The 24,911-nt window shown below is 46.9% G+C and overlaps 1 protein-coding gene across 1 annotated transcript; it reads left to right on the top strand.

Moving 5' to 3' along the window:
- FBXO40 (F-box protein 40) lies at positions 1–24,911 on the top strand. Its single transcript, XM_054163910.1, has 3 exons — positions 1–45; positions 17,922–19,820; positions 24,599–24,911. The coding sequence occupies exons 1-3, from the start codon at positions 1–3 to the stop codon at positions 24,794–24,796; spliced, it is 2,142 nt and encodes a 713-aa protein (XP_054019885.1). The 3' UTR covers positions 24,797–24,911.

The raw sequence follows: 24,911 nt of genomic DNA on the forward strand, positions 1-24,911 counted from the left end.
ATGGCGCAGGGCGGTGATAGGCCGCTGGTGCGTAACCTGACGCCTGTCAGCGCTGCCGCTGCCTTCTGTCCTGCCCTGATCAGGCCGCACCCGGAATACTGCCTCTAGTTCTGGGCTCACCAGTAAAAGAAGGTCAAGGAACTACTGGAGAGAGTCCATCAGAGAGCCACTAAGGTGATGAAGGGACTGGAACATCTGCCTTGCGAGGAAAGGCTAAGAAACCTGGGACTGTTTTGCCTGGAGGAGACGGGGATCTCATTAACGCTTCTCAACATCTAAAGGACAAGTGTCAGGAGGATGGAGCCAGACACTTCTCAGGGGGTGTCCAGTGACAGGGGAAAGTGGACACAAACTGGAGCAGAGGAGGTTCTACATAAACACAAAGAAAGAAGTCTTCCCTTCAAGGATGGCAGAGCATTGGAATAGGCTTTCCAGAGAAGTTGTGGAGTCTCCCTCTCTGGAGGCATTCCAAACCCAGCTGGGCATGTTTCTGCGTGATTTACTATGGATGACCTTGCTCTAGGAGGGCTTTGGACTAGGTGATCTGCAGAGTTCCTTTCCAACCCCTATGCTTCTGCAATTCTGTGTGAACCATGTCACTGCAAGTGAAGCACAGCACCTTCTGTGCATGCTGAGGAGCACAGGTGAAAAGAGATGTCATTTCTCAGTTTCACTGGTGATAGACAGTACAGTTTTAAGACTGAACACAGCAGAGTGGTGAAGGTAAGGTAGGTACAGCAGCAGTACTGGGTGTATAGCTAGCAGGAAAAGCCACAACAGAATCAAATCATAGAATTGTTTTGGTTGGAAAAGACCTTTGAGATCATTGAGCCTAACCATTCTCTAACTACACTAAGTCTGGTGCTAAACCATACTTCACAGCACCCTAGCTTTTCCTCTTTGAAACACCTCCAGGGTGGGGATTCAGCCACCTCCCTGTGGAGCCTGTTGAGGGAACTTTCCTCTAATAGTCAACCTAAACCTTCCCTGGGGTAACTTGAGCCCATTTCCTCTTGTCCTATCACTTGTTCCTAGGGAAAAGAGACCAACACTCACCTTCCTCCAACGTCCGTTCAGGGACTTGAAGAGAGTGAGAAGGTCTCAGCCTCTGTTTCTCCAGGCTAGACAACCCCAGTTTCCTCAGATGCTCCTTACTGTTTCCAGACCCTTCACCAGATCTGTTGCCTTTTTCAGGACACACTCCAGCACCTCAATGTCTTTCCTGAAGTGAGGGGCCTGAAACTGAATACAATACTCAAGATGTAGCCTCACCAGTGCTGAGTCCAGGGAGAAAAATCACTTTCCTGGTCCTGCTGGTCACACTTCCTGATACAGGCCTGATGCTGTTGCTCTTCTTGGCCACCTGAGCACATGGTGCCTCACCTTCAGCCAGTTATTGATCAACACCCTTGGGTCTTTCTCTGTTGGGCAGCTTTCCAGACACTCTTCCCCAAGCCTGGTGTGTTCACAGGGCTCTTGTGACCTAAGTGCAGAATCCAGCACTTGCCCTTGTTGAACTTCATATCACTGGCCTTGGCTCATCAGTCCAGCCTGTCCAGGTCCCTCTGCAGAGCATTCCTACCCTCAAGCAGATCAACATTCTCTCCCAACTTGGTGTCATCTGCAAATTTACTGAGGGAGCACTTGATCCCCTTGCCCAGATCATTGATAAAGGTTAAAGAGAAGTGGCAGCACTTGTGGCCAGCTACCAAGTGGATTTAACAGCATTCAGTACTGCTTTCTGGGCCAGGCCAGTCAGCCAGATTTTACCCAGTGAGTACACACTGGGTATATTCAGTGGGTATATTTCATAGGGTTCCTTTATAGCATAGCATATCTGTCCATAGAATTGAGGGAAGAGGTTAAAGCAGACAGGCAACAGCTTTGTCCTAAAGCACCAAAAAAATTAAGGAACAGTCACACTTCTCTTTCATACCCTAGCAGTAAGCACATCTGTACTGCAGCTAGACATCTGGTTGCAGTATTGTCTGGCACTCCTGAGATACTTTCTATCAAATGTGCACAGGTAGGGATGGAGGAAGAGATTTGGAAGTTCTGGTTTTGCCTAGAATCTGATTTCAGGTGCAGCTGAGCTAACACAACAGTGTGCTGCAGGTACAGGGATGAGTTACCATTTCCCATCACCTTTGCTCTTCTGCTTCCTTCTCTTCATTGCATACACATTTTCAGGCATGGTGAACTGTGTTCATTCTGCACATCTTGTCGTACATCACCCTAAAAGGCCACCACAGATGAGTACAGCCATCACCTTCAAGCAAGGATTTGTACAATTTAGGGGTTTGTGTTATATGAGTCTGTGAGAGCACTGAATACAGAGAGGCAGGCCCAGGGCAGGTCTGTGTCATCACTGGGCAACACAGTGAAAAGAACCACCAGATTTCAGACTGTCTAGAAACATGGAGATCTGAAATTAGGCTGAAAGCAGCCAGGCAGAAAGGGACCTGGGGCTACTGGTTGACAGTAGGCTGAAGATGAGCCAGCAGTGTGCCCAGGTGGCCAAGAAGGCCAATGGCATCCTGGCCTGCATCAGGAACAGCATGGCCAGCAGGAGCAGGGAAGTCATTGTGCCCTGTGCTCAGCACTGATTAGGCTACACCTTGAGTCCTGTGTCCAGTTCTGGGCCCCTCAGTTTAGGAAAGATGTTGAGATGCTGGAAGGTGTCCAGAGAAGGGCAACAAAGCTGGGGAGGGGTCTGGAGCACAGCCCTGTGAGGAGAGGCTGAGGGAGCTGGGGTTGCTTAGCCTGGAGAAGAGGAGGCTTGGGGAGACCTTCTTGCTCTCTACAACTCCCTGAAGGGAGGTTGTAGCCAGGTGGGGGTTGGTCTCTTCTCCCAGGCAAGCAGCAGCAGAACAAGAGGACACAGTCTGAAGCTGTGCCAGGGGAAGTTTAGGCTGGAGGTGAGGAGAAAGTTCTTCACTGAGAGAGTCATTGGCCATTGGAATGTGCTGCCCAGGGAGGTGGTGTAGTCACCATCCCAGGAAGTGTTCAAGAGGGGATTGGATGTGGCACTCAGTACTATGGTTTAGTTAGTCCTAAGGTTTGGGTGACAGGTTGGACTTGATGATCTTTGAGGTCTTTTCCATCCTTATTGATTCTGTGATTCTGTGATCAGCTGCTGTTAAGACAGAAGGTAGGTTCAGTTCTGACAACAGCTACTTCTCAAGTGCTAAGTATTTCAGAAGCATAATTCAGCTGAAGGAAGTTTAGCCCTAAACTGTGAATACAGAATTCTGAACATAATTTTTCACTTCACATAAAAGGGATGCAGGCAAGCAGAATATTTTTAATCAGAGTCTAAAAAGACAACAGCTCTGAAGGCTGAACAATGACCCTGAAGTGAGAAAGTCAGTGGTGGAAGTGGATGGACTAAACAGATCATGTTGTGATTGTGTGAAGTTTGGGTTTAGGTGTGTTACCACTGGGCCCCGTTTTCCCCAGTGCAAAGGGAAGGCAGATGTTATCCTGATAATCCAGCCCTTCCTAAAAAAGGCCATAGAGCCTGACTGCTAACCATATTTAGCACAACTAAATTACAACTGGCAACAGCAAGCCTTGGTTGTCACCTACTGGCATTTTATTCAGGCCTGGAAATGAAAACACAGTTGTCTGTGCTGTTTCCAAAGAAGAAAGTCAGCCTTGCAGATAGGGAAAGAGAAAGATAAATCCAAGCAACAAGATCATCAAGATTTAGGATGTCAGAGCTGCCACTGCCACAGCCAAAACATGTTGTGATGTGTTTCTGAGGTGGTGAGAAGTGGTCATGCATGATGGCAGGGTCACATGAGGTGTCTTTGCAGTCAGGTGGGGTGAGCACCCACCAAGGAGAAGCAAAATCACCAAATCAGGATTTCTCCTGGTGGCTGGCAGGCCCTTGTGCAGTGAAGGGGCTGGAGCTGGGTTGTCTTCTGGGAGTCACTGGGAAGAGGGCAGGAAGATCTGCCCAACTCTCAACTCTTGGCCATTCCCTCTCTCTTTCTGCCCTCTCTCTTTCTGCCTTCTCCTGCCCAGGCAGGTCAGAAACCCACCATTGCTGTCTGCATCAGCTCCCAGAGATGGTGACAATGGAGGCCAGGGGCACACTGACCATTCCATCACAAGAAACCACAAAATGGTGTGGGTTAAGGTGTAAAGGGCAAACCTGCAGGCATCAGAACAGCAGGGTGTTAACACAGCACTCTGGGTAGGGTTTCCCTGTAATTCAGAAGGCATAGAGTATTACTGCTTCTGCCTGTCTCATCTTCTTTGTGGAGCAGCACTCCAGAAATGACAGTGTTAACAAATACAGTGGAAGAGACTGCTCTGTAAGCTGAGCTACATGGTCACATGCATGGGTTTTATTTTTAACATCCCTAAACTACTTGATGTTTCTGTCTGGGCTCGCTCTGTGTCCTCCCATTCCCTCCTGTTTCTTTCCATGCAGTCCTCCCTTACCTCCTATCAAGCCAGCTGAGCACAACCAGGAGAGCAAGCATTTGCTACATACCCAGGGGCTCTATGATTAAGGTAAGGCTTTGCAAATAGAGCTGGAGTTGGTCTAAACTTTTGCAGTGTAATGGTTGCTGTGGCAAGCTGTGAAAATCAAAAGATCTTCAGGACATCCTTAGTAACCTCAGGGAAAAGATGCCAAGGTGTGGATTCAGACTGAAAACTTGGTGTTGCTCATGCAGATTGAGTGAATGGTTATGAAATAAGAATTACAAGGGTTACAGATACTACTGCACCATTTATAGCTGTGGCTGTGTAGCAGTTTTTATTCAGGAATCTTACCTGGGTTTGGTTTTGTGGCTTAGCCTTTAACTAATAGCTCTGAAATTCTCTATAGTGGGCACCTGCCTTGGGCTAGATTGCTTTTCTTTTGCTCACTGGGTTATCTCAAGAAGTTTTCTGAGAAGGATGTTAATGAGACTGTTACTACAGCATAAAATAAAACATCACATGAAAAAAAACCCCAAACATTTTGGGCTATTTTTTACTCAAACTGCAACTGCTCTGAACCTTATTGCTGAACTCATACCAAAATCAAAGCCATTTCCTGGTTATCAGTCCAAAGTGAGAGGTTGTGTCTCTCCCAAGGACGGCACAGGGACCTCTCACATGCCACTTTACTGCCTATGTGCAGCACAGATTTACCAGGCAAGGAGGAGGCCTGAAGGTGTGATAGCTTCTCTTGAGATCCATGGTCCTGCATGCCATGCTGAGGGAGCTGAGGAGAAGCTGATGTGCTGCTGTGAGAACCTGAACAGCAGCTGTGCTCTGAAAGAAAAGCAAGGAAGGTGGATTGAAGCCTTGGCCAGGCTGATGCACTATGCCATGGACATACTCAACCTCTGTCATTTTAAAGCTGTATTTATTTATTCAGTATAAAACAATTGCAGCCTGTTCAGTGAGTGACTCATGATTATTGCCATGTAGCACCACAGTCTCAGCCAGCTGATTCCCAGCTAGACAGTACAAGGACTAGCTCCTTAATTGTCACAGCGTCGGCCTTCCAGCTGTGGCCTTATCTAACAGGTCCCACAGAAAACCTTCTCACTTTGTTATGTCTTATACTGAGGACTTGAGGTTCACCAGAAGGGTTGTCCTGGAATCAAAGTGCCCCTAAAAAATCCATATGAACTTTTTCAGGGTCTGAGCCTCAAAGAAGCTGTATCTTGCACATGCTCAGTAGAAAGTTATTAGTGTAACTGGTGGAGATTTACTATCTATCTTTTATTTTCCCTTTCCACCTGCCTTGAGTGTACCATATTTTCTGCCTGGCTCATTTAAAGCCTGGCTGGCAAGGTATATCCAAGCTCAATCTGAATGGCAGATGTGCCATAAAGGACAGTAACCTGCTATGCCTAATGCCAAGGTGGTTACTCAAGCTGTGGCTGTTCCTGGTGTGGGTGTTGAGCTATGGGGCTTGACTTAGATAGAGGTCACTGTGATTCCAGGTAGCAGTGTTCTTGAATTGACTTTTTATTGTGATATCTAGTGATGGGAGTTTAGAGAACTTAGGCTCCCAAGAATTAGGGAATTATTAAGGTTGGAAAAGATCTCTGAGATCAAGTCCAGCCATCAGCTGAACACCACCTTGCCCACTAAACCATGGCTCCAAGTGCCATGTCTTCACGTGCTTTGTCCACCTCCAGGGATGGTGACTCTACCAATTCATCATGTACAAATCACCCACCATCATGTAGATGTGGTACAGTATCCTGGTTCCTTCCTCAGCTCCAAGAAACAAATGCATCTGTTTAGCAAAAAGAGAGCCCAGCCTGATTTCTGGCTGAGTGTAGCGACTGAGGAAAGAGTGCTGCATGAAGAGAGAGGAATATCTCTAAGGAGACATAGATGCTTTTCTAGAAAATATGATTCTACAGCTGGCTCTGCTAGGATTTTTGTGCAGGAGGCATGCAACTGCAAGAGTAACATCAGAACCTGAGCATCTCCGTGCTTGATATGTGTCTGTATCTCTATCTGTATCTCTATCTGTATCTGTATCTCTATCTGTATCTCTATCTGTATCTGTATCTCTATCTCTACCTCTATCTCTACCTCTATCTCTATGTCTTTATCTCTCTCTATCTCTATATCTGTATCTATATATCTCTATATATCTATCTATATATATCATCTATATCTATATACACAGATGTATATATAGTTAGTTATATATCTATATAGAATAGGATAGAATGGAATGGAATGGAATGGAATGGAATGGAATGGAATGGAATAGAATTAACCAGGTTGGAAAAGACCTCAGAAATCATCAAGTCCAACCTATCACCCAACACCATCTAATCAACTAAACCATGGCACCAAGTGCCTCATTCAGGCTCTTCCTAAGCACCTCCAGGGATGGTGACTCCACCACCTCCCTGGGCAGCACATTCCAATGGCCAATCTCTCTGTGAAGAACTTCTTCCTAACATCCAGCCTACACACACACATATATATAGTAATATATGTGTATATATATGTATATATAATGTATAATATGATATGGAATTCTATTTATTTTCATCTCTGTATACTTTAAGTCTCCATCTGCCAAACAGAAGTCACAGTATCTTTCAACCTTCAAGTGTACCTCTACTACTGCAAAGATAAATTACTATTGGTTGTGAACCTCCTCAGATACTAAGGTAGTAAATATACTGAAAAACCCTGTAAGGATATCAGTAACTCTATATTGACCTCAGGATTTCAGTACTGTGATAAAAACTAGATGAACACCATATGGTAGGTAACAAGGATTAAAAGAAATAGAGAAAAAAGATCCTTTCCACCCTGTACACTTCACCAAAAGTTATTCACATTTTCTTCTGTTGTAATGTTCTGTATAACTTCAATAAGGGCTTTGGAACACAGCCCTATGAAGAGAGGCTGAGGGAGCTGGGGTTGCTTAGCCTGGAGAAGAGGAGGCTCAGGGGAGACCTCATTGCTTTCTCCAACTCCCTGAAGGGAGGTTGTAGCCAGGTGGGGGTTGGTCTCTTCTCCCAGGCAATCAGCACCAGAACAAGAGGACACAGTCTCAAGCTGTGCCAGGGGAGGTTCAGACTGGATGTTAGGAAGAAATTCTTCACAGAGAGAGTGATTTCCCATTGGAATGTGCTGCCCAGGGAGGTGGTGGAGTCACCATCATTGGAGGTGTTCAGGAGGAGACTTGATAGGGTGCTTGGTTACATGGTTTAGTTGATTAGGTGGTGTTGGATGATAGGTTGGACACGATGATCTTGAAGGTCTCTCCCAACCTGGTCTGGTCCTATTCTATTCTATTCTATTCCATTCCTTCTATTCATTCTATTCCATTCCATTCCATTCCATTCCATTCCATTCTCCTTGACTCTAGAACGTGGATGCAAACTGTTCCTGAGGTTTTTGGCTTCTAAGGTACTTTTCATGTTGTAAATCTTAGTTTGGTGTATGTTCCTTTTCAGCCTCCTCTCAGAGGCACTCTCTAAGGCTTCTGGTAGCCCTGGGTTTAAAAACTGGAGCTATCCCTTCATTCTGTGTCAAGAACTTGGGCAGAATGTATAACCTTAGTATGTAATGTGGTCAGTCACATAGGTCTTCTGAGGAGTGGCTGAGTGTGGTTGTTTAACCTGGAGAAAAGGAGGCTGTCTACAACCTGAAAGGAGCTTGTAGAGAGGTAGGGGTTGGTCTCTTCTCACTAGTAAGGAGTGACAGAATAAGAGGAAATGGCCTCAAGCTGTCCCAGGGGAGGCTGAGGTTCAATATTAGAAGAAACCACTGAAAACATTCTCAAACACTGGAACAGGCTCCTCAGGAAGATGGTTGGATCCCTACCCCTGGACATGTTTAAAAGGCACAGAGATGTGCTGAGGGGGGTGGTTTAGCACCAGCCTTGCTAGAATCAGAGAATGGTTGGAGTCAATGATCTTCAATATCTTTTCCAACAGAAAGAGTTTTAACAATTCTATGGTACAGCAAATACCAAATAAGAAAGCAGTTGATTGTTTTGGCTCAGTGACTGCAACTGAATTAAATACATACACTGTATTTGATTTACAAACTGCAAGTTATTGTCACTGGACAGATCTCCTCCAGACACAGACATATCTGCAGTTAAAATAGCAGCTGTATATTTTTAAACCTTACTGGACTTGCTGTTATGACAGTCTAAAAATAATGGTTTACCAAAGTGGACAGCCTGTGGGCTGTAATTTTCATCCTTTCTTTCCTCAGTAGCTTGAATATGATTCAGAGAAGCATTTCTGACCTGATTTTTGTTTTCTAACCCAGCTCTTGGGAAGCTTTGCAGGTTTCAGGGACACAAGAAGCCTTAGAGAAGTGGCTCATCACCTGTCTTACCTCTGTGTCACCTGCCTCTGGATGTTATGTATCCAAGCACCAGAACAAGAGGACACAGTCTCAAGCTGTGCCAGGGGAGGTTTAGGCTGGAGGTTAGGAAGAAGTTCTTCATAGAAAGAGAGATTGGCCATTGGAATGTGCTGCCCAGGGAGGTGGTGGAGTCACTGTCACTGGAAGTGTTTAGGAAGAGCCTGGATGAGGCACTTGGTGCCATGGTTTAGTTGATTAGATGGTGTTGGGTGATAGGTTGGACTGGATGATCTCAAAGGTCTTTTCCAACCTGGTTAATTCAATTCTATTCTAGTCTAGTCTAGTCTAGTCTAGTCTATAATTTGTAAACCTTCAGCTCAGGGTTTTGAAAGTTGTTATTTGTGCCCTGACAGTAGTACCAGCAACTAAACCACAGAGCTAACCAGATCATCAGTTAAAACACAGAGCTCCTGACATCTCAGAATAGGAGAACCAAACCATGATGAGTATCAGAAAAAATCTCTATCCTATATTCTTCCTCTCCTCTAGCTTCACACATTTGTCAATGAGAAGAGAGGCAGAGCAACCATTTGTCTGAAAAGAACAACATAGACAAGTTAGAGATGTAGTAAACTCAACTGAAAAGTGCCTGAATAATGATAAAGGCTGTTGCTCAGAATGCTCCACTATGGTCACTTTTCATAAACAAAACATCCTCTACATGTGATTCAGAGGGCTTTCATAGTATCATAGTGTCAGTCAGGGTTGGAAGGGACCACAAGGATCATCCAGTTCCAACCCCCCTGCCATGGGCAGGGACACCCCACACTAGATCAGCCTGGCCACAGCCTCATCCAGCCTGCTCTTAAACACCTCCAGGGACAGGGCCTCAACCACCTCCCTGGACAACCCATTCCAGGGCTTCACCACTCTCATGGGGAAGAACTTCCTCCTCACCTCCAGCCTCAATCTCCTGAACTTCAGCTTCATTCCATTCCCCCAAGTCCTATCACTACCTGAGAGCCTGAGCAGTCCCTCCCCAGCCTTCTTGTAGCCCCCTTCAGATCCTGGAAGGCCACAATTAGGTCACCTGGGAGCCTTCTCTTCTCCAGCCTGAACAGCCCCAACTCCTTCAGTCTGTCCTCACAGGAGAGGTGCTCCAGCCCTCTGCTCATCCTCATGGCCCATCACATTGGTATTTGCTTTGCTTTCACATCAGGTATGGTAGATCCTGAACACTCATAGCCATTGTGCTCCTTTCATTTGCTCCACTCTTCACTTCAATTTTCCTGCTTACATAACCATAGAATCATGAAGGTTGGGAAAAAGCCTCAAAGATCAGCAAGCCCAACCACCAACCCAACACCACCATGCCCACTAAACCATGAACCAGAGTGCCATGTCCACACATTTGTTTAAACAGCCCTGTGATGGTGACTCCCATCACTTCCCTGGGCAGCCTGTTCCCAAGCTTGACCATAAGATGGGCTCCAGCCCTCTGCTCATCCTTGTGTCCCTTCTCTGGACACCTTCCAGCACCTCCAGATCCCTCTTGTCATAGGGGCTCCAGAACTGGAGGCAGGACTCCAGGTGGGGTCTCAGCAGAGCTGAGCAGAGGGGGAGAATCCCCTCCCTTGCCCTGCTGGCCACACTTCTCTTGCTGCAGCCCAGGATCTGGTTGTCTTTCCGGGCTGCAAGTGCACACTGAGAGCTCCTGTTGAGCTTCTCCTCCACCAGCATTCATTTCACTGTAGAGCAGTATGAAAGCAGACTCCTCTCCAGAAACTTTGCAGCCATTCCTTTCAGTGTTTTGGAGAACCACAGGGCCTGTGCCCCTGATATATTTGCATTTATCAGTTCCTTCTTCCTGAGTGTTACTTTTGCAGTGGAAAGTATTGTTCACATCTTCATGTTTTTACTGCAGTGTAATGTACCCAGCCTTCCTCTGACCTTATGCAAGTCATAGCTGGCACTATTTTTAGAGATTATATTTGCAGCAAAATGTTTCAAGAATGAGAGCAGCAAGGATACTGCCAATGTGAAATAAACCCATGTGTATCTCCCACTTCTCTGAGCCACATAAGAGTAAATGCAACTGAACAGCGGAAAGCAGGACAGATGCCACCCTAAACCATATGTATTTAAGGGCTGGCTGGGGCCACCCTGGCCAGCACTCTGGGTCACTCCTGTGCAGAAGTCAAAAACAAGACAGGGACTGTAATAGCAGGTAATAGCAGGTAATAACAGGCCAGCATTGCTGGCTCAAGCTCTTCAAATGCAAACAATGGGGAAGGTATCTGAGCTTTATTCATCAGTGGTAAGTTTGTCCATGGGTAAAGGGAACACCAAGGATGTGTTTAGAATAGACTAGACTAGACTAGACTAGACTAGACTAGAATTCACCAGGTTGGAAAAGACCTTCGAAATCATCAAGTCCAACCTATCACCCAACACCATCTAATCAACTCAACCATGGCACCAAGTGCCTCATCCAGGCTCTTCCTAAACACCTCCAGTGATGGTGACTCCACCACCTCCCTGGGCAGCACATTCCAATGGCAAATCTTTGTGGGAAGAACTTCTTCCTAACATCCAGCCTGAACCTCCCCTGGCCCTGCTCTCCCAGTCTCTAGGAGAAGAGATCAGCCTCCACCTGGCTACAACCTCCCTTCACCCTTTACTCTGCAAGACCAAGTGGGGAATGGCATTAATTCACTGGGAGGTGTAAACAGGTATTGGTCAGCACTGGAAGTTACAAAGGAGGGAACAAAGATGTCTTGAGCACAACAACCTGAAAGGAGGTTGTAGTGAGGTGGGGGTTGGTCTCCCAAGTAACTAGCAATAAGACAAGAAGACAAGAGAAATGGCCTCAAATTGCACCAGAGGAGGTTTAGATTGAATAATAAGAAAAACTTCTTTACTGAAGGAAGGTCAGGCACGGGAACAGGCTCCCCAGGGAGGTAGTGGAGTCACCATCCTTGGAGGTGTTCAAAAAACATGTAGCCATGGCACCTGGGGGCATGGTTTGCTGGGCATGGTGTTGAGTTGATGGCTGGACTTGATGATCTTCGAGGTCTTTTCAAACCTTAATGGTTCTATGATTCTATAGTTAATGCACATGCTGGGCATGGTGTTGAGTTGATGGCTGGACTTGATGATCTTAGAGGTCTTTTCAAACCTTAATGGTTCTATGATTCTATAGTTAATGCACATGCTGGGCATGGTGTTGAGTTGATGGCTGGACTTGATGATCTTCGAGGTCTTTTCAAACCTTAATGATTCTGTGATTCTATAGTTAATGCACATGCTGGGCATGGTGTTGAGTTGATGGCTGGACTTGATGATCTTAGAGGTCTTTTCAAACCTTAATGATTCTGTGATTCTATAGTTAAAGCACATCAGGTTCAAACACGAGTGTGTGGTCCTTAGTGGTGGCAGGAACCCACAAGCGTTGCCTCTCCCAACATTTTTCTTTCTCCAGTGTTGTTTGTGCCTTCCACCACTGGGGCTGTACAAGCTCTTGCACCTAGATTGATGTCATTCCTGTGTTTGCTTCAGCCTTAGTGGGGGGAAAAAATAAATATGATTTTGCCAACAATGTCTATTTCTTTCTCAAACAAGTGTCTTCTGGGCCTGTGGTAGTCCCTGCTGCAAACAACAGGTGTGATAGGATGACTTGCCAAAAACATTTGTCTCCTTTTTGCAGACACCCCCCGCACCCCCCCCAAAAGAAAAATAAAGAGTTCCCTGGGTCCTGTTTGGAAACAGAGCTCCAGTTCCTGTCAAAGAGAAGGCTCCAGGGAGACCTTCTTGCAGCCTTTCAACACTTAAAAGGGGGTCTATAAGAAAGGTGGGGATAGTCTTTTTGACAGGCCTGTTGTGACAGGGCCAGGGGTGATGGTTTTCCACTAAAAGAGGGGAAATGCAAACTGCAAAACAAAAGGAAGATTATTTACAGTGAGGGTGATGAAACACTGGCACAGGTTGCCCAGAGGGGTGTCAGAAGCCCCATCCCTGGAAGCCTTCAAGGTCAGGCTGAACCTGGCTCTGAGCAACCTGATCTAGCTGATGTCCCTGCCCATGGCTGGCAGTTGGACTCGATGACATTTAAAAGTCCCTTCCAACTCAAAGCATTCTACGACTCTGTGGTTGTCCTTATCACTTGCTTTTACTCTTCCACTAAGATTCACAGTAGATTGAACCCAGCTAGACTGCAGCCCCTTCAGCAAGTAGGAGAAAGTCAGAAGTTGCAAGTTTTCTACTTGCAGCAGCCTTTGGGCTAAGTTATTGATAGCAGCTGAAGGTATCTAGGGAAGTAGCTCCAAGCAATAACTGAGCAACCTCTAGTTCTCCAATCTAACAACTGGCTGTGAGGGGAAAGGACCACAGGAGGTCCTACCTGTTCACACTGAAGACCATCTCTTATGCTTATGTTGAAGAAAACTGCTGGGATGGGTAAAGCAGTGGTCTGATTCAAAATGTAACTACTTAAATTCTGAGATTGATTATTTGTTTTCAACAGAAGGCAGCCCCATGCTAATCACCACCTCCACTGACTTGCTCTCAGGCTTCATACTTCTGGGGTTTTCCATTTTTAGTAAGGATTAGCAGGAACTATTGCAAGAGCAGAGACATTTTAAGCAGGGAGGCCTGAGAACTTTCGGAAGCAGGCCTCATAAGTGCATTAGGTGACCCGCCTGGTGGATGTGGGGCAGGCTGTGGATGTAATCTACCTGGACCTCAGCAAGGCCTTTGACACCATCCCCCACAGCAAACTCCTGGCCAAGCTGTCAGCCCATGGCTTGGATGGGAGCACACTGCGATGGGTTAGGAACTGGCTGGAGGCTGAGCCCAGAGAGTGGTGGTGAATGGTGCCACATCCAGCTGGCAGCCAGGCACCAGTGGTGTGCCCCAGGGATCAGTACTGGGCCCCATGCTCTTTAACATCTTTATTGATGATCTGGATGAGGGGATCGAGTCCATCATCAGTAAATTTGCTGACGACACCAAGTTGGGGGCAGGAGTTATCTGTTAGAGGGTAGGAGAGCTCTGCAGAGGGACCTGGACAGGCTGGGCAGATGGGCAGAGTCCAAGGGCAGGAGATTGAACACATCCAAGTGCCAGGTTCTGCACATTGGCCACAACAACCCCATGCAGAGCTACAGGCTGGGGTCAGAGTGGCTGAGAGCAGCCAGGCAGAGAGGGACCTGGGGGTGCTGGTTGATGGTAGGCTGAACATGAGCCTGTAGTGTGCTCAGGCAGCCAAGAGGGCCAATGGCATCCTGGCCTGCATCAGGAACAGTGTGGCCAGCAGGAGCAGGGAGGTCATTCTGCCCCTGTACACTGCACTGGTTAGGCCACACCTTGAGTCCTGTGTCCAGTTCTGGGCCCCTCAGTTTAGGAAAGATGTTGAGTTGCTGGAAGGTGTCCAGAGAAGGGCAACAAAGTTGGTGAGGGGCTTGGAGCACAGCCCTGTGAGGAGAGGCTGAGGGAGCTGGGGTTGCTTAGCCTGGAGAAGAGGAGGCTCAGGGGTGACCTTATCTCTCTCTACGACTACCTGAAGGGAGGTTGTAGACAGGCAGAGGTTGGTCTCTTCTCCCAGGCAGCCAGCACCAGAACAAGAGGACACAGCCTCAGGCTGCACCAGGGGAGGTTTAGGTTGGATGTTAGGAAGAAGTTCTATACAGAGAGAGTGATTGCCCATTGGAATGGGCTGCCCGAGGAGGTGGTGGAGTCACCACCACTGGAGGTGTTCAGGAGGAGACTTGATGGGGTTCTTGGTGCCATGGGTTAGTTGTTTAGGTGGTGTTGGATTGGTTGATGGGTTGGACACGATGATCTTGAAGGTCTCTTCCAACCTGGTTTATTCTATTCTGTTCTATTATTTAGATTACACTGGTTTACCTGATTTGCTGAGAAAGAATGAAAACCCAGCAGTTTGTTGTGAGATAAAGATAGTAACCTGGTGTTGATAACTTTTACAGAATATACAGAATATATACAGAATTAACCAGGTTGGAAAAGACCTTTGAGATCACTGAGTCCAACCTGTCAAGGATCTCCACACATCAAGCTCTTGTACTTCAGCTTTTTGTTATTGCACCTCAGGAAAATTGTATGTCCTTTTCAGATCAACTTTCTTAAGAGGAAGAGAGGGAAATAATGATATATATTCCAAAAATACATTGATGTGGAAGTGTGGGAACAGAAATGCAGTCTTCCTTGAGATGACATTTAACCTGGTGATATACTAAGGGTGGTTGACATTTCTGAAGCATTTGGGTTGGCAGCCTCCACTTATGCTTTTAATAAAGTCCTGTTGGTTGCAAAATGTTAAATTCAGGCAGCTGCCTGGTGGCAGCTGAACTTGTGAAACAGACTGGTGTTATTACTTGCTGCCTGGGACCTCATTGTCTGTTTTCTGGCCCCTTGTGGTGTCACTGGCACCTTCATGAGCCAAATCTAAACTATGATCAGCTCAGGATCACCTGTTCAGTTCTGGGCAGCATTTGACACTCGGTTGTCAGAAGTATGCAGGGTGCCGTGAAAAAGTAGAGCAGTGGTGAGCAGCTTTTGCAGGATCATGCTCTGAAACAAATCCCAGAGGAAGAAAAATGGATTCTTTCTCAGAGAGACACCATGTTAAGGCATGCTCAGGCTTATTTCCCCACTGCCAGTCACAGGAAGGGAAGAGCTCTGCTGAGGTTAGACATTTGTCACTCGCCTTCTGCTCAAACTGCATACTATGGTGCCAAGCAGAGCAGGAGGTGAGCCATACCTGCCCCCTTCTCCCATTTCCTATCTACTCAGCATTCACTGATAACAGCAAGGGGAAGAGTGGTGAAAGGCAGTTTGTAAGAGAAAGTGAAAGAAAATGGGTTTAGCTGTGAATTTAGCTGGATTTAACCACAATATAATCTTGCAACAAGCCTCCACTGCACTCCGGAGCTTCTCTCCAAACTGCAGACTGAGGCATTGCCTTATTTTGGGTTTTGACACCTGAAAGCAGAAGTAAAAAGAACCTACCTGAAGTCCCCTGCAGCTTCTGTTCCACAATGTGTAGGCATCATCTAGAAGTGTTAAGGGTAAATGAGGTCAGGCAAATGAGCTGTTTTCCGCTCAGAGAACAGGGATCATGAAGATAATCATTACTCTCAGCCTTGCTGGTGTTAGAACAAAGGAAGGTTCATTGGCACAACATTTGTGTCTTTATGGGGAGATGAGAAGAGATGTAGGCCAAATGACCAGCTAATTTTTCCAGAGATGAAAAAGAAACATCATCTTTCCTACTCAAAGAGCATTGTGGAAGTGGGGAGCTCTAATACAACAGAAGTGCAGCAAAACTTCAGCTGTATGTTGAAGGAAAAATTCTCACTAAGAAAGGTGTCTCAGGTAGGGGAAAAGGAGCACAGCCTATCAACCATCCTCTTCTCTGTCTTCTGTTTTTGACCCCTTCACATCTGCTGCTGCTTCAACTGGTGGGGGTGCTGATTCTGGCCATGCTGCACCTCCATGCTCCCTTACTGGCCCTGGTACTGGTGTCAGCAGCACACAGAGGTGTCCCTCATGGGTTTTATACCCTAGCCCAGGTTTATACCCTACCCTGCCCTCTGGGTGATATTCAACATGATTTGGGAGGAAAGCTGAGTAACAGTCATATACAAGAAGGGCCATGAAGATGATCAGAGGGCTGGAGCACCTCTCCCATGAAGACAGGCTGAGAGAGTTGGTGGTGTTCAGTCTGGAGAAGAGAAGGCTCCGACTTGTGGTGGGTTAAAGTTTTCCCCATCATTAACTCAGCCAGACTAACTCAGTTAGAAGCAAATGAAGCTGTATTTACAAGCAAAAACTACACTCTACAGTGGAATGCAATGAATATATAAAAAATATACAGGAGTTACAATATTATACAGATATTTACAATTAGCAAATAACACAGAAACCTCCCTGGTCCAGAAGACCAGAGAAGCTGCTCCACTGCACCACCACCCCCCCCAAACCCTTCCCTCCTCCCCCTGTACCAGAGGAAAAGAGGAGTTGAGAGAAAGGAGTGTTCTTATCTGAAGGTCAGCCAGAAGTGTTGTTATCCCCAGAGTGAAGCAGAGCAGCCAAGAAGAGCAAAGAAAAGGAATGGGAATGGAAGTGAAATGCGAAGGATTGTTATGATACAGCTGCTGTTATCCCAGACATTTTGTCCAATGAATTTGTTTAGAATCATCTTTTGTTTTCCTTTTTACACCCAATAGTGATTTATTTATATTTTTCCACTTTTCTGCTGTAAAACTGCAGCTAAGTTTTAAAGGCATAGCCTAAAACTGCCACAGGACTTTATTGTGGCCTTCCAGTATCTGAAGGGGGCCTACAAGAAAGCTGGGGAGGGACTTTTTAGGATGTTGGGTAGTGATAGGACATGGGGGAATGGATCCAAGCTAGAGGAAGGTAGATTTAGATTAGACATTAGGAAGAAGTTGTTCCCCATGAGGGTGGTGAGAGACTGGCACAGGTTGCCCAGGGAGGTGGTGGAAGCCTCATCCCTGGAAGTTTTTAAGGCCAGGCTGGATGTGGCTCTGGGCAACCTGATCTGGTGTGAGGTGTCCCTGCCCATGGCAGGGGGTTGAAACTAGATGATCCTTGAGGTGCCTTCCAACCCTGACCATTCTGTGATTCTATAAGTTTAGCATGTACTTAATTTTCCTTGTTGGAAGAGATAGGCATCAATTTTAGTATTAAAAATGTAGTTAATTAAGCAAAGTCTCCTCTCAGGCACCCCAGCCCTCAGAATCCGCGCTGAAGTTGGCTGTTTATGTTATTTGAGCCCTGCTTCATCAGTTTTAGACAAAACAGGGCCATCTTATCTTCACAAGACTCCACCCTTCAGCTCTTTGGCAGGCCAGCTTTGCAGGTCCTCATTGAACACAAACACCTGCTTTGCTGTAAATGGCCTCAGTCCAGAAGTGTGCTAAATCCACTTGCCTTCCCACCCCATGGCAAGGTAGGCAGTTTTACCACAGCACTTCACCTGTAGAAACCAAGTGTGGGCAGGGAGGGTCTGTAACCACCCTTGCTCCTTTGGGCACTAACTCTTGTCTTCTTGTCTTTGCCACACACAGCACCGGCTGCAGAAGGCTCCCCCTGGGCAGCACCGGCACTGCGAGAGATGTTTCAGCCGGCACTGCCACGCACCAGTTGAGCTCTCTGTCTCCTGCATGGTGATCAGCTGCCGCTTACACTGTGGGGCCACCTTCCATATGTGCAAGGAGGAGGAGCACCAGTTGCTCTGTCCCTTAGAACAGGTCTCCTGCCTCAACTCAGCCTATGGCTGCCCTTTCTCCATGGCTCGCTTTAAGCTGGCAAAGCACCTCCAGGCCTGTCCCGCCAGTGTTGTCTGCTGTTCCATGGAGTGGAACCGCTGGCCAAATGTGGATTCAGACACAACCCTCCACAAAAACATCATGAAGGAGACCTTGAATGAAGAGTGTCTGGACACAGCCTTGGCGCTCAGAGACCAGAAGATACTTTTCAGGACTTTGAAACTAGCCAACTTCTTTCCAGAGTGGAGGAAAAAAGATGAAGTTGAAGAGCTAATGGATGAAGCCATGGGCGGGGAAGAAGGAGCTGTGGGGGGAGTAGCCTGTGGGTCCCAAGGAGGTGAAAACCACCTGTCTGAGCTCAGTCAATGTGAGCGTGAAGACCTGGCCAAGGACAAAGAGGGAATGGATCTGGATAGTTACAAAACCTGGGAGAACATTTTCAGCAAAGAGGTCCTGGCTTGCAAGGTAACAGGCTCAGCAGCCAGTGCAGAACAAAGGACAGAGGAGGCTTCCAAGATACCAGCATCAGCCCATCATTCTGCCAGCTCCACAGAGAAGGCAAAGGGAGTACCTGATGGTGCAGAAAAGGCAAAAGACCAAAAGCCTGAACAAGTAACAGCGAGTACAGAAAGGACAGGACTGGCTCCCTGGCAAGAAGGGGTCCTGGAGAGGCTGAAAAAGGAAGTTGGTGTCGGTGATTACAACATGTACCTGGTACATCATGGGGGAATGCTCATCCGCTTTGGCCAGCTAGCTGCTTGCACTCCAAAAGAAAAAGACTTTGTCTATGGGAACTTGGAAGCTCAGGAGGTGAAGACTGTCTACACCTTCAAAGTGCCCGTTAGTTACTGTGGCAAAAGAGCACGCCTGGGAGATGCGCTGGGCCACAGGATACCAACTTCAGACAAGTCAGTGGATACCTCAGAACTGGGAATAAGCCTAGAAGAGCTACCTAAGGCAAATGTAGTTAAAGCCACGCTGCTGTGTGCACTGGAAAAGGAGCTGAAGGGCCATGAGATCTCTGAAGCAAGGGGCATCGATGGGCTCTTTGTGGATTTCGCAACACAGACGCACAGCTTTCACCTGGAGCCCTTCTCCTCCAGTGCTGTTCTAGCAGATGTCCTGGATCACGAGAGCCCACCAGAACTCCACATGGAGCTCTACACTGAATGTGTGACCAGAAGACACAACAAAAGCAGTTCAGCCTTCACATTTACCTGCAGTCATTTCTTCAGGAGGGATGAGTTCCCCTCCCACTTCAAGAACGTGCATGCTGATATCCAGTCGTGCCTGGACGGATGGTTCCAGCACCGCTGCCCTCTGGCCTACTTGGGATGTACTTTTGTTCAAAATCACTTCCGCCCGGATGGACTTAAGGCCAAGGTTATATACAGCAAGCATCTCAAGACCTTTGCTATCAAGCCAGAAGTGGACACCCTCCTTGCTGAATCAGGGAAGTGCAATTTCACATTGACTAAACGAGGGAGAAGTAAGGACTTGCTGAGCAGCCTTCCAGTGGAAGTGCTCAAGTACATTGCAGGGTTCCTGGACAGCTTCAGTTTATCTCAGCTGTCACAAGTGTCAGTGCTGATGAGGGACATCTGTGCCACTCTTCTTCAAGAGAGGGGAATGGTCCTGCTGGTCTGGGAGAAAAAAAGGTATTCCCATGGTGGTACCTCGTGGAGAGCTCGCAAAAAGGCAAGTCACTGTGACACTGGGGAAGAGAGAGTAAATTGGCTCTCTCCATGAAATACACAAGCATAGCAAGGGATGCTGCCTAGGAGCATGCAGGTGTGGGGAAAGTTCATGACATTCTCAATGTGGACTGCAGTTGCTGGGGGTCATGGCAAAGTACATCTAGCAACGGTAGGAAAGTTAATTGGACAACTTCCGACTAGCTCAAAGTTCCCACCCAAGCTTATCTTGAGTAACCTGTTTGCATGTGCATCATTTCTTAGGGACTGGGAACTGAGACTTCCTGATATTTAAGAATTACACATGGATTTCTAAAGAACTAAAAACTCAAACATGCTATAGAGCACCAAAAAAGGTGAAGGGGAAAAAAAAGGCATGAAAAGGCATTGTGAAAAGATCTAAAGAGCTCAGGCATTCTGATCAGCCCCAAAGGGCTTTCATAAAGAGTGATCACTTCCAGGGAAGAGATTGTTCCCCAGTACTCAGCACAGGCAAGGTCACACCTTGAGTACTGGGTTCAGTTTCAGGGCCCTCCCTACAAGAAAGACAGAGGTGCTAGAGCAAGTGCAGAGAAGGGCACCAAAGCTGGTGAAGAGTCTGGAGAACAGATCCTGTGAGGAGTGGCTGAGGGAAATGAGATTGTTTAGTCTGGAGAAGACAAGGCTGAGGGGAGACCTGCTGCCTTTCTACAAGTCCCTGAAAGGAGGTTGCAGCACAGTGTGTGTTGGTCTCTTCCCTGGTAACAAGTGATAGGATGAGAGAAAATAGTCTCAGATTGCACCAGGGGAGGCTTAAGTTGACTCTTAGAATAACCTTCTTCACTGAAAGGGTTCTCAAACACTGGGAATAGCTCCTGAGGGAGGTGGCTGAATCCTCGTTGCTGGTGCAGTTGCAAAGAAGCAGAGATGTGGTGCTGAGGAACATGGTTTAGCCCCAGACTTGACAGAGTTAGGCAATGGTTGAACTCTATCTTAAAGGTCTTTTCCAACCAAAACAATTCCATAATGCTATGTTTAACAGTTTACAGGATTGTCATGAGTGTCTGACTCAGGTTGTGAGCACCTGAGGGGGCAGCATGGACATAGGAAGCCCTCACCTGCAAAGCCGGTCGTCCACTGTTTGCATTGGAAAATTGCCAACCTTACTGGCCCTTTAACACACCCTGGAAGAAAAATGTGAACACAGGTTTTTTCTAGCCAATAGCATTGCTGCTGCTATGACATGAAACTATTTGAAAGAATAACACAAAGACTCCAACATGACCAAGAAAACAAGACAGAGGTCTGAGGGGTCTGGAGCACAGCCCTGTGAGGAGAGGCTGAGGGAGCTGGGGTTGCTTAGCCTGGAGAAGAGGAGGCTCAGGGGAGACCTTCTTGATGTCTCCAACTCCCTGAAGGGAGGTTGTAGCCAGGTGGGGGTTGGTCTCTTCTCCAAGGCAACCAGCACCAGAACAAGAGGACACAGTCTCAAGCTGCGCCAGGGGAGGTTTAGGCTGGAGGTGAGGAGAAAGTTCTTGCCAGAAAAAGTAATTGGGAGGTGGTGGAGTCACCATCCCTGCAGGTGTTCAAAAAAGGATTGGATGTGGCACTTGGAGCCATGGTTTAGTCATGAGGTGTTGGGTGATAAGTTGGACTTGATGATCTCTGAGGTCTTTTCCCACCTTATTGATTCTATGATTCTATCTAGGAACAAACAACTTAGGGATTTGGGGAAAGGTGCCCAGAAATAATTTGAGGATTTGGCTGCCAGTCAAGCCCCTGAAGATCTCCACCTAGTGGTTATCAAATGGAAGCTGTGCAGTTTATGACTATTAAGAGAAAACATCAGCTGTGGTTTGGTGGCTACAGGTTGAATTATCTCAACCCAAACCAGGAAATATCTGCTGAAATAATTTACTGGAGGACATGGCTTCCTTCAGCAAAAGGAAGAAATTCCAAGTGAGCAATCATTTTACAGTTAGCTGGGAACTGTGGTGAAATTTTAAAGCAGCAGCACTGAATCTGAGGACTAACAAACTCTTTTTGTGTCAGCTCTGTGTAGAGACCACACAATGATCTCATTTCCAGTACACAAACTCTGCTTGAAAACATCCTATTTGTAATTAGCACAGATTTCTAACCTACTGTGTTTAACAGCTGTGAATATTTGGGAACAGAACAAGGTCAGGTAATCTAAAGCAGAGCACACCCACGCAGTGTCCTTCTTCCACAGCAAGGAACTTTAAGGAGAAGAAATCTACTATGACTTAATTACTATTATTTTAATTACTTAATGGCATCCAGCAAGTATTAAAGTGACTTTAATCACACTCTTAGCACTACCTGCCAGTGTATCCCTACAGAGTCCTCTGTATCAATGCAAACAGACTCAGAGCATTTTAACTGCACATTCCTGGGTTTTGTTCTGTACAAGTTTCTGTGTCTTCTAGGAATAAAATTAATCTTAGATTCCCCAGGCTTGTACTAGGCTGGCACAAACTATATGCTAATTACTTTAAGTTGCTGATAGATGCTTTGGAAAGTCTTTCTGAAGTCAGGTTTCTTTGAGATATGTATCACACAAGCATGCTGGAGTCACTTTGCTGTATAAACACCTTGGATCATACTGATGATGTGGTGGAGTTTTCCATACAGATGGCTGATCAGGTGTCATAGAATCAATCATGGAATCAATAAGGTTGGAAAAGACCTCAGAGATCATCAAGTCCAACCTGTCACCCAGCACCTCAGGACTAACTAAACCATGGCACCAAGTGCCACATCCAATCCCTTTTTGACCACCTCCAGGGACAGTGACTCCACCACCTCCCTGGGCAGCACATTCCAATGGCCAATCTCTCTCTCTGTGAGGAACTTTCTCCTCACCTCCAGCCTAAACTTCCCCTGGCACAGCTTGAGACTGTGTCCTCTTGTTCTGGTGCTGGTTGCCTGGGAGAAGAGACCAACCCCCTCCTGGCTACAACCTCCCTTCAGGGAGTTGTAGAGAGCAAGAAGGTCTACCCCTGAGCCTCCTCTTCTCAGGCTAAGCAACCCCAGCTCCCTCAGCCTCTCCTCACAGGGCTGTGCTCCAGACCTCTCCCCAGCTTTGTTGCCCTTCTCTGGACACCTTCAAGTGTCTCAATGTCCTTCTTAAACTGAGGAGCCCAGAACTGGACACAGGACTCAAGGTGTAGCTTAACCAGTGCTGAGTACAGGGGTAGAATGACTTCCCTGCTCCTATTTTTCCTCATGCCCTGCTCTATTGTGCTGGGTTGAGGCAGGCCCCTCTCCCCACCACGGGCAGCAATAAACAACTCAGACAAACAGATTGCAAAAGTGATGAAAGTTTAAATAGAAAGCAGTGAATGTTTGCAGACAACCTGAAGTGCAGTGACAAAGAGAGATCCCAAAGCAAACCCAGAGACATCCCATTCCCACCTGAGGCTACACCCAAGACCCCCAGGGCTCCTTCTTCCTCCCCACTGCTGGGCTAGTCTCAGCTGGCCAGATCTGAGACTGCCCATCCCCTGTGGCCTTGAGCCTAGCCAGGCCCAAAGCCAGCAGACATCTCCTCCAGTTACCGGGTGATGGAGGAGGAAGAGCGAGCAAGTGCCAGACCCTGCACTGCATCTTATAGTGGTGCAGGAATTATGTATGAAATACCCAATTTCCTGTGTCCACCCCTCTGGGCTGGACTTCTGGACACAGGAAGTAAACACAGCAGGGGGCACCCAGCTCAAACTACAACATCTATGTAGGGCTAAATCACAGCAGTTTCTTTCCAGTGACCCTTCCCCAGCAGAGAAGGGGGAATCAGGAAAAGGAGAGAAGGCTGAAATGAAAATGGGTTTAATGAAATAACCAAATAACCAATAATAACCAAACTGATACCAATGCCAATGCAAACTATATGACTTTATACTTAGCCCAACAAAAGTGCAGCAGTTACACTATCCAGGAAGGCAGTCCCCAAATGAAGGAAAGGAATAGCATAGCATAGCACAGCACAGCACAGCACAGCACAGCACAGCAAAGCACAGCACAGCACAGCATAGCACAGCACAGCACAGCACAGCATAGCACAGCATAGCATAGAATAGAATAGATTTAACCAGGTTGGAAAAGACCTTCAAGATCATTAAGTCCAAGCTATCACCCAACACCATCTAATCAACTAAACTATAGCACCAAGTGCCTCATCCAGTCTCTGCTCATCACCTCCAGTGATGGTGACTCCACCACCTCCCTGGGCAGCACATTCCAATGGCCAATCTCTCTTTCTGGGAGGAATTTCTTCCTAACATTCAGCCTATACCTCCCCTGGCAATGAGCCAAAATGTGAGACCTAAACAGGAGGCTTTTAGCAAGGAAATCCTCTCTCCCCTAGCAAACAGCCTCCTTTATACTGTGTGTGGTGTTCGTGGTTTGGGATACACCTGTGGCCAACTCAGCTGTCCTGCCTGACTCGACTGCTAGTGGTCTACAGCCCATGGCTGGCCTGGGATTCTGTCCCAGCAAAACCAGAACACCTGCATTGGATTGACAGCAAAACCAGAAGGATACTTTCCTGTTAAAAATGGCAGGTGGAGACTAAAGCCACAAAACCAGCAAACATGAGGCACGTAACAATGTTGGTCCCATTTTTACTTGCTATGGCAGCACTGCACCTTCAGTTGCTCACTAGCCTGGTCCAGTACAAGTAACACACACCCACTATAAGCATATACAGACTTTAAAATCTTCTTCTGTTTTTACCAATGTGCCTGTTTTCTCTGCCCAATTTCTCTCCCCTCCCCACATCAGATCTGGCAGTTCAGCAGCCTGTTCTCCAGCGTTAACAAATGGCAGCACAATGAGGTCATGGCCATGTCGGAGCACCTGAAGCATTGTCCCTTCTACCAAGTGGAGCACAAGACAGAGCCCGTGCTGCTGGCAGGAATGTGTGAATCTCGAGAGCAAACTCAAAAGACTTTGGTTTCTACTTTCAAGCACAGAGTCTGAACAACCTTCTTCCCCTCTGCCACACTCCTGTCCTTGAAATGAAGATTTGGGAATTCAGGTGTAGAGATTGTTGCTTCCAACTCTCCTTTGGACATACAAAACTGGCTTCTCCCCA

This window comes from Dryobates pubescens, chromosome 8, assembly GCF_014839835.1.
Source record: "Dryobates pubescens isolate bDryPub1 chromosome 8, bDryPub1.pri, whole genome shotgun sequence".
NCBI lineage: Eukaryota > Metazoa > Chordata > Aves > Piciformes > Picidae > Dryobates > Dryobates pubescens.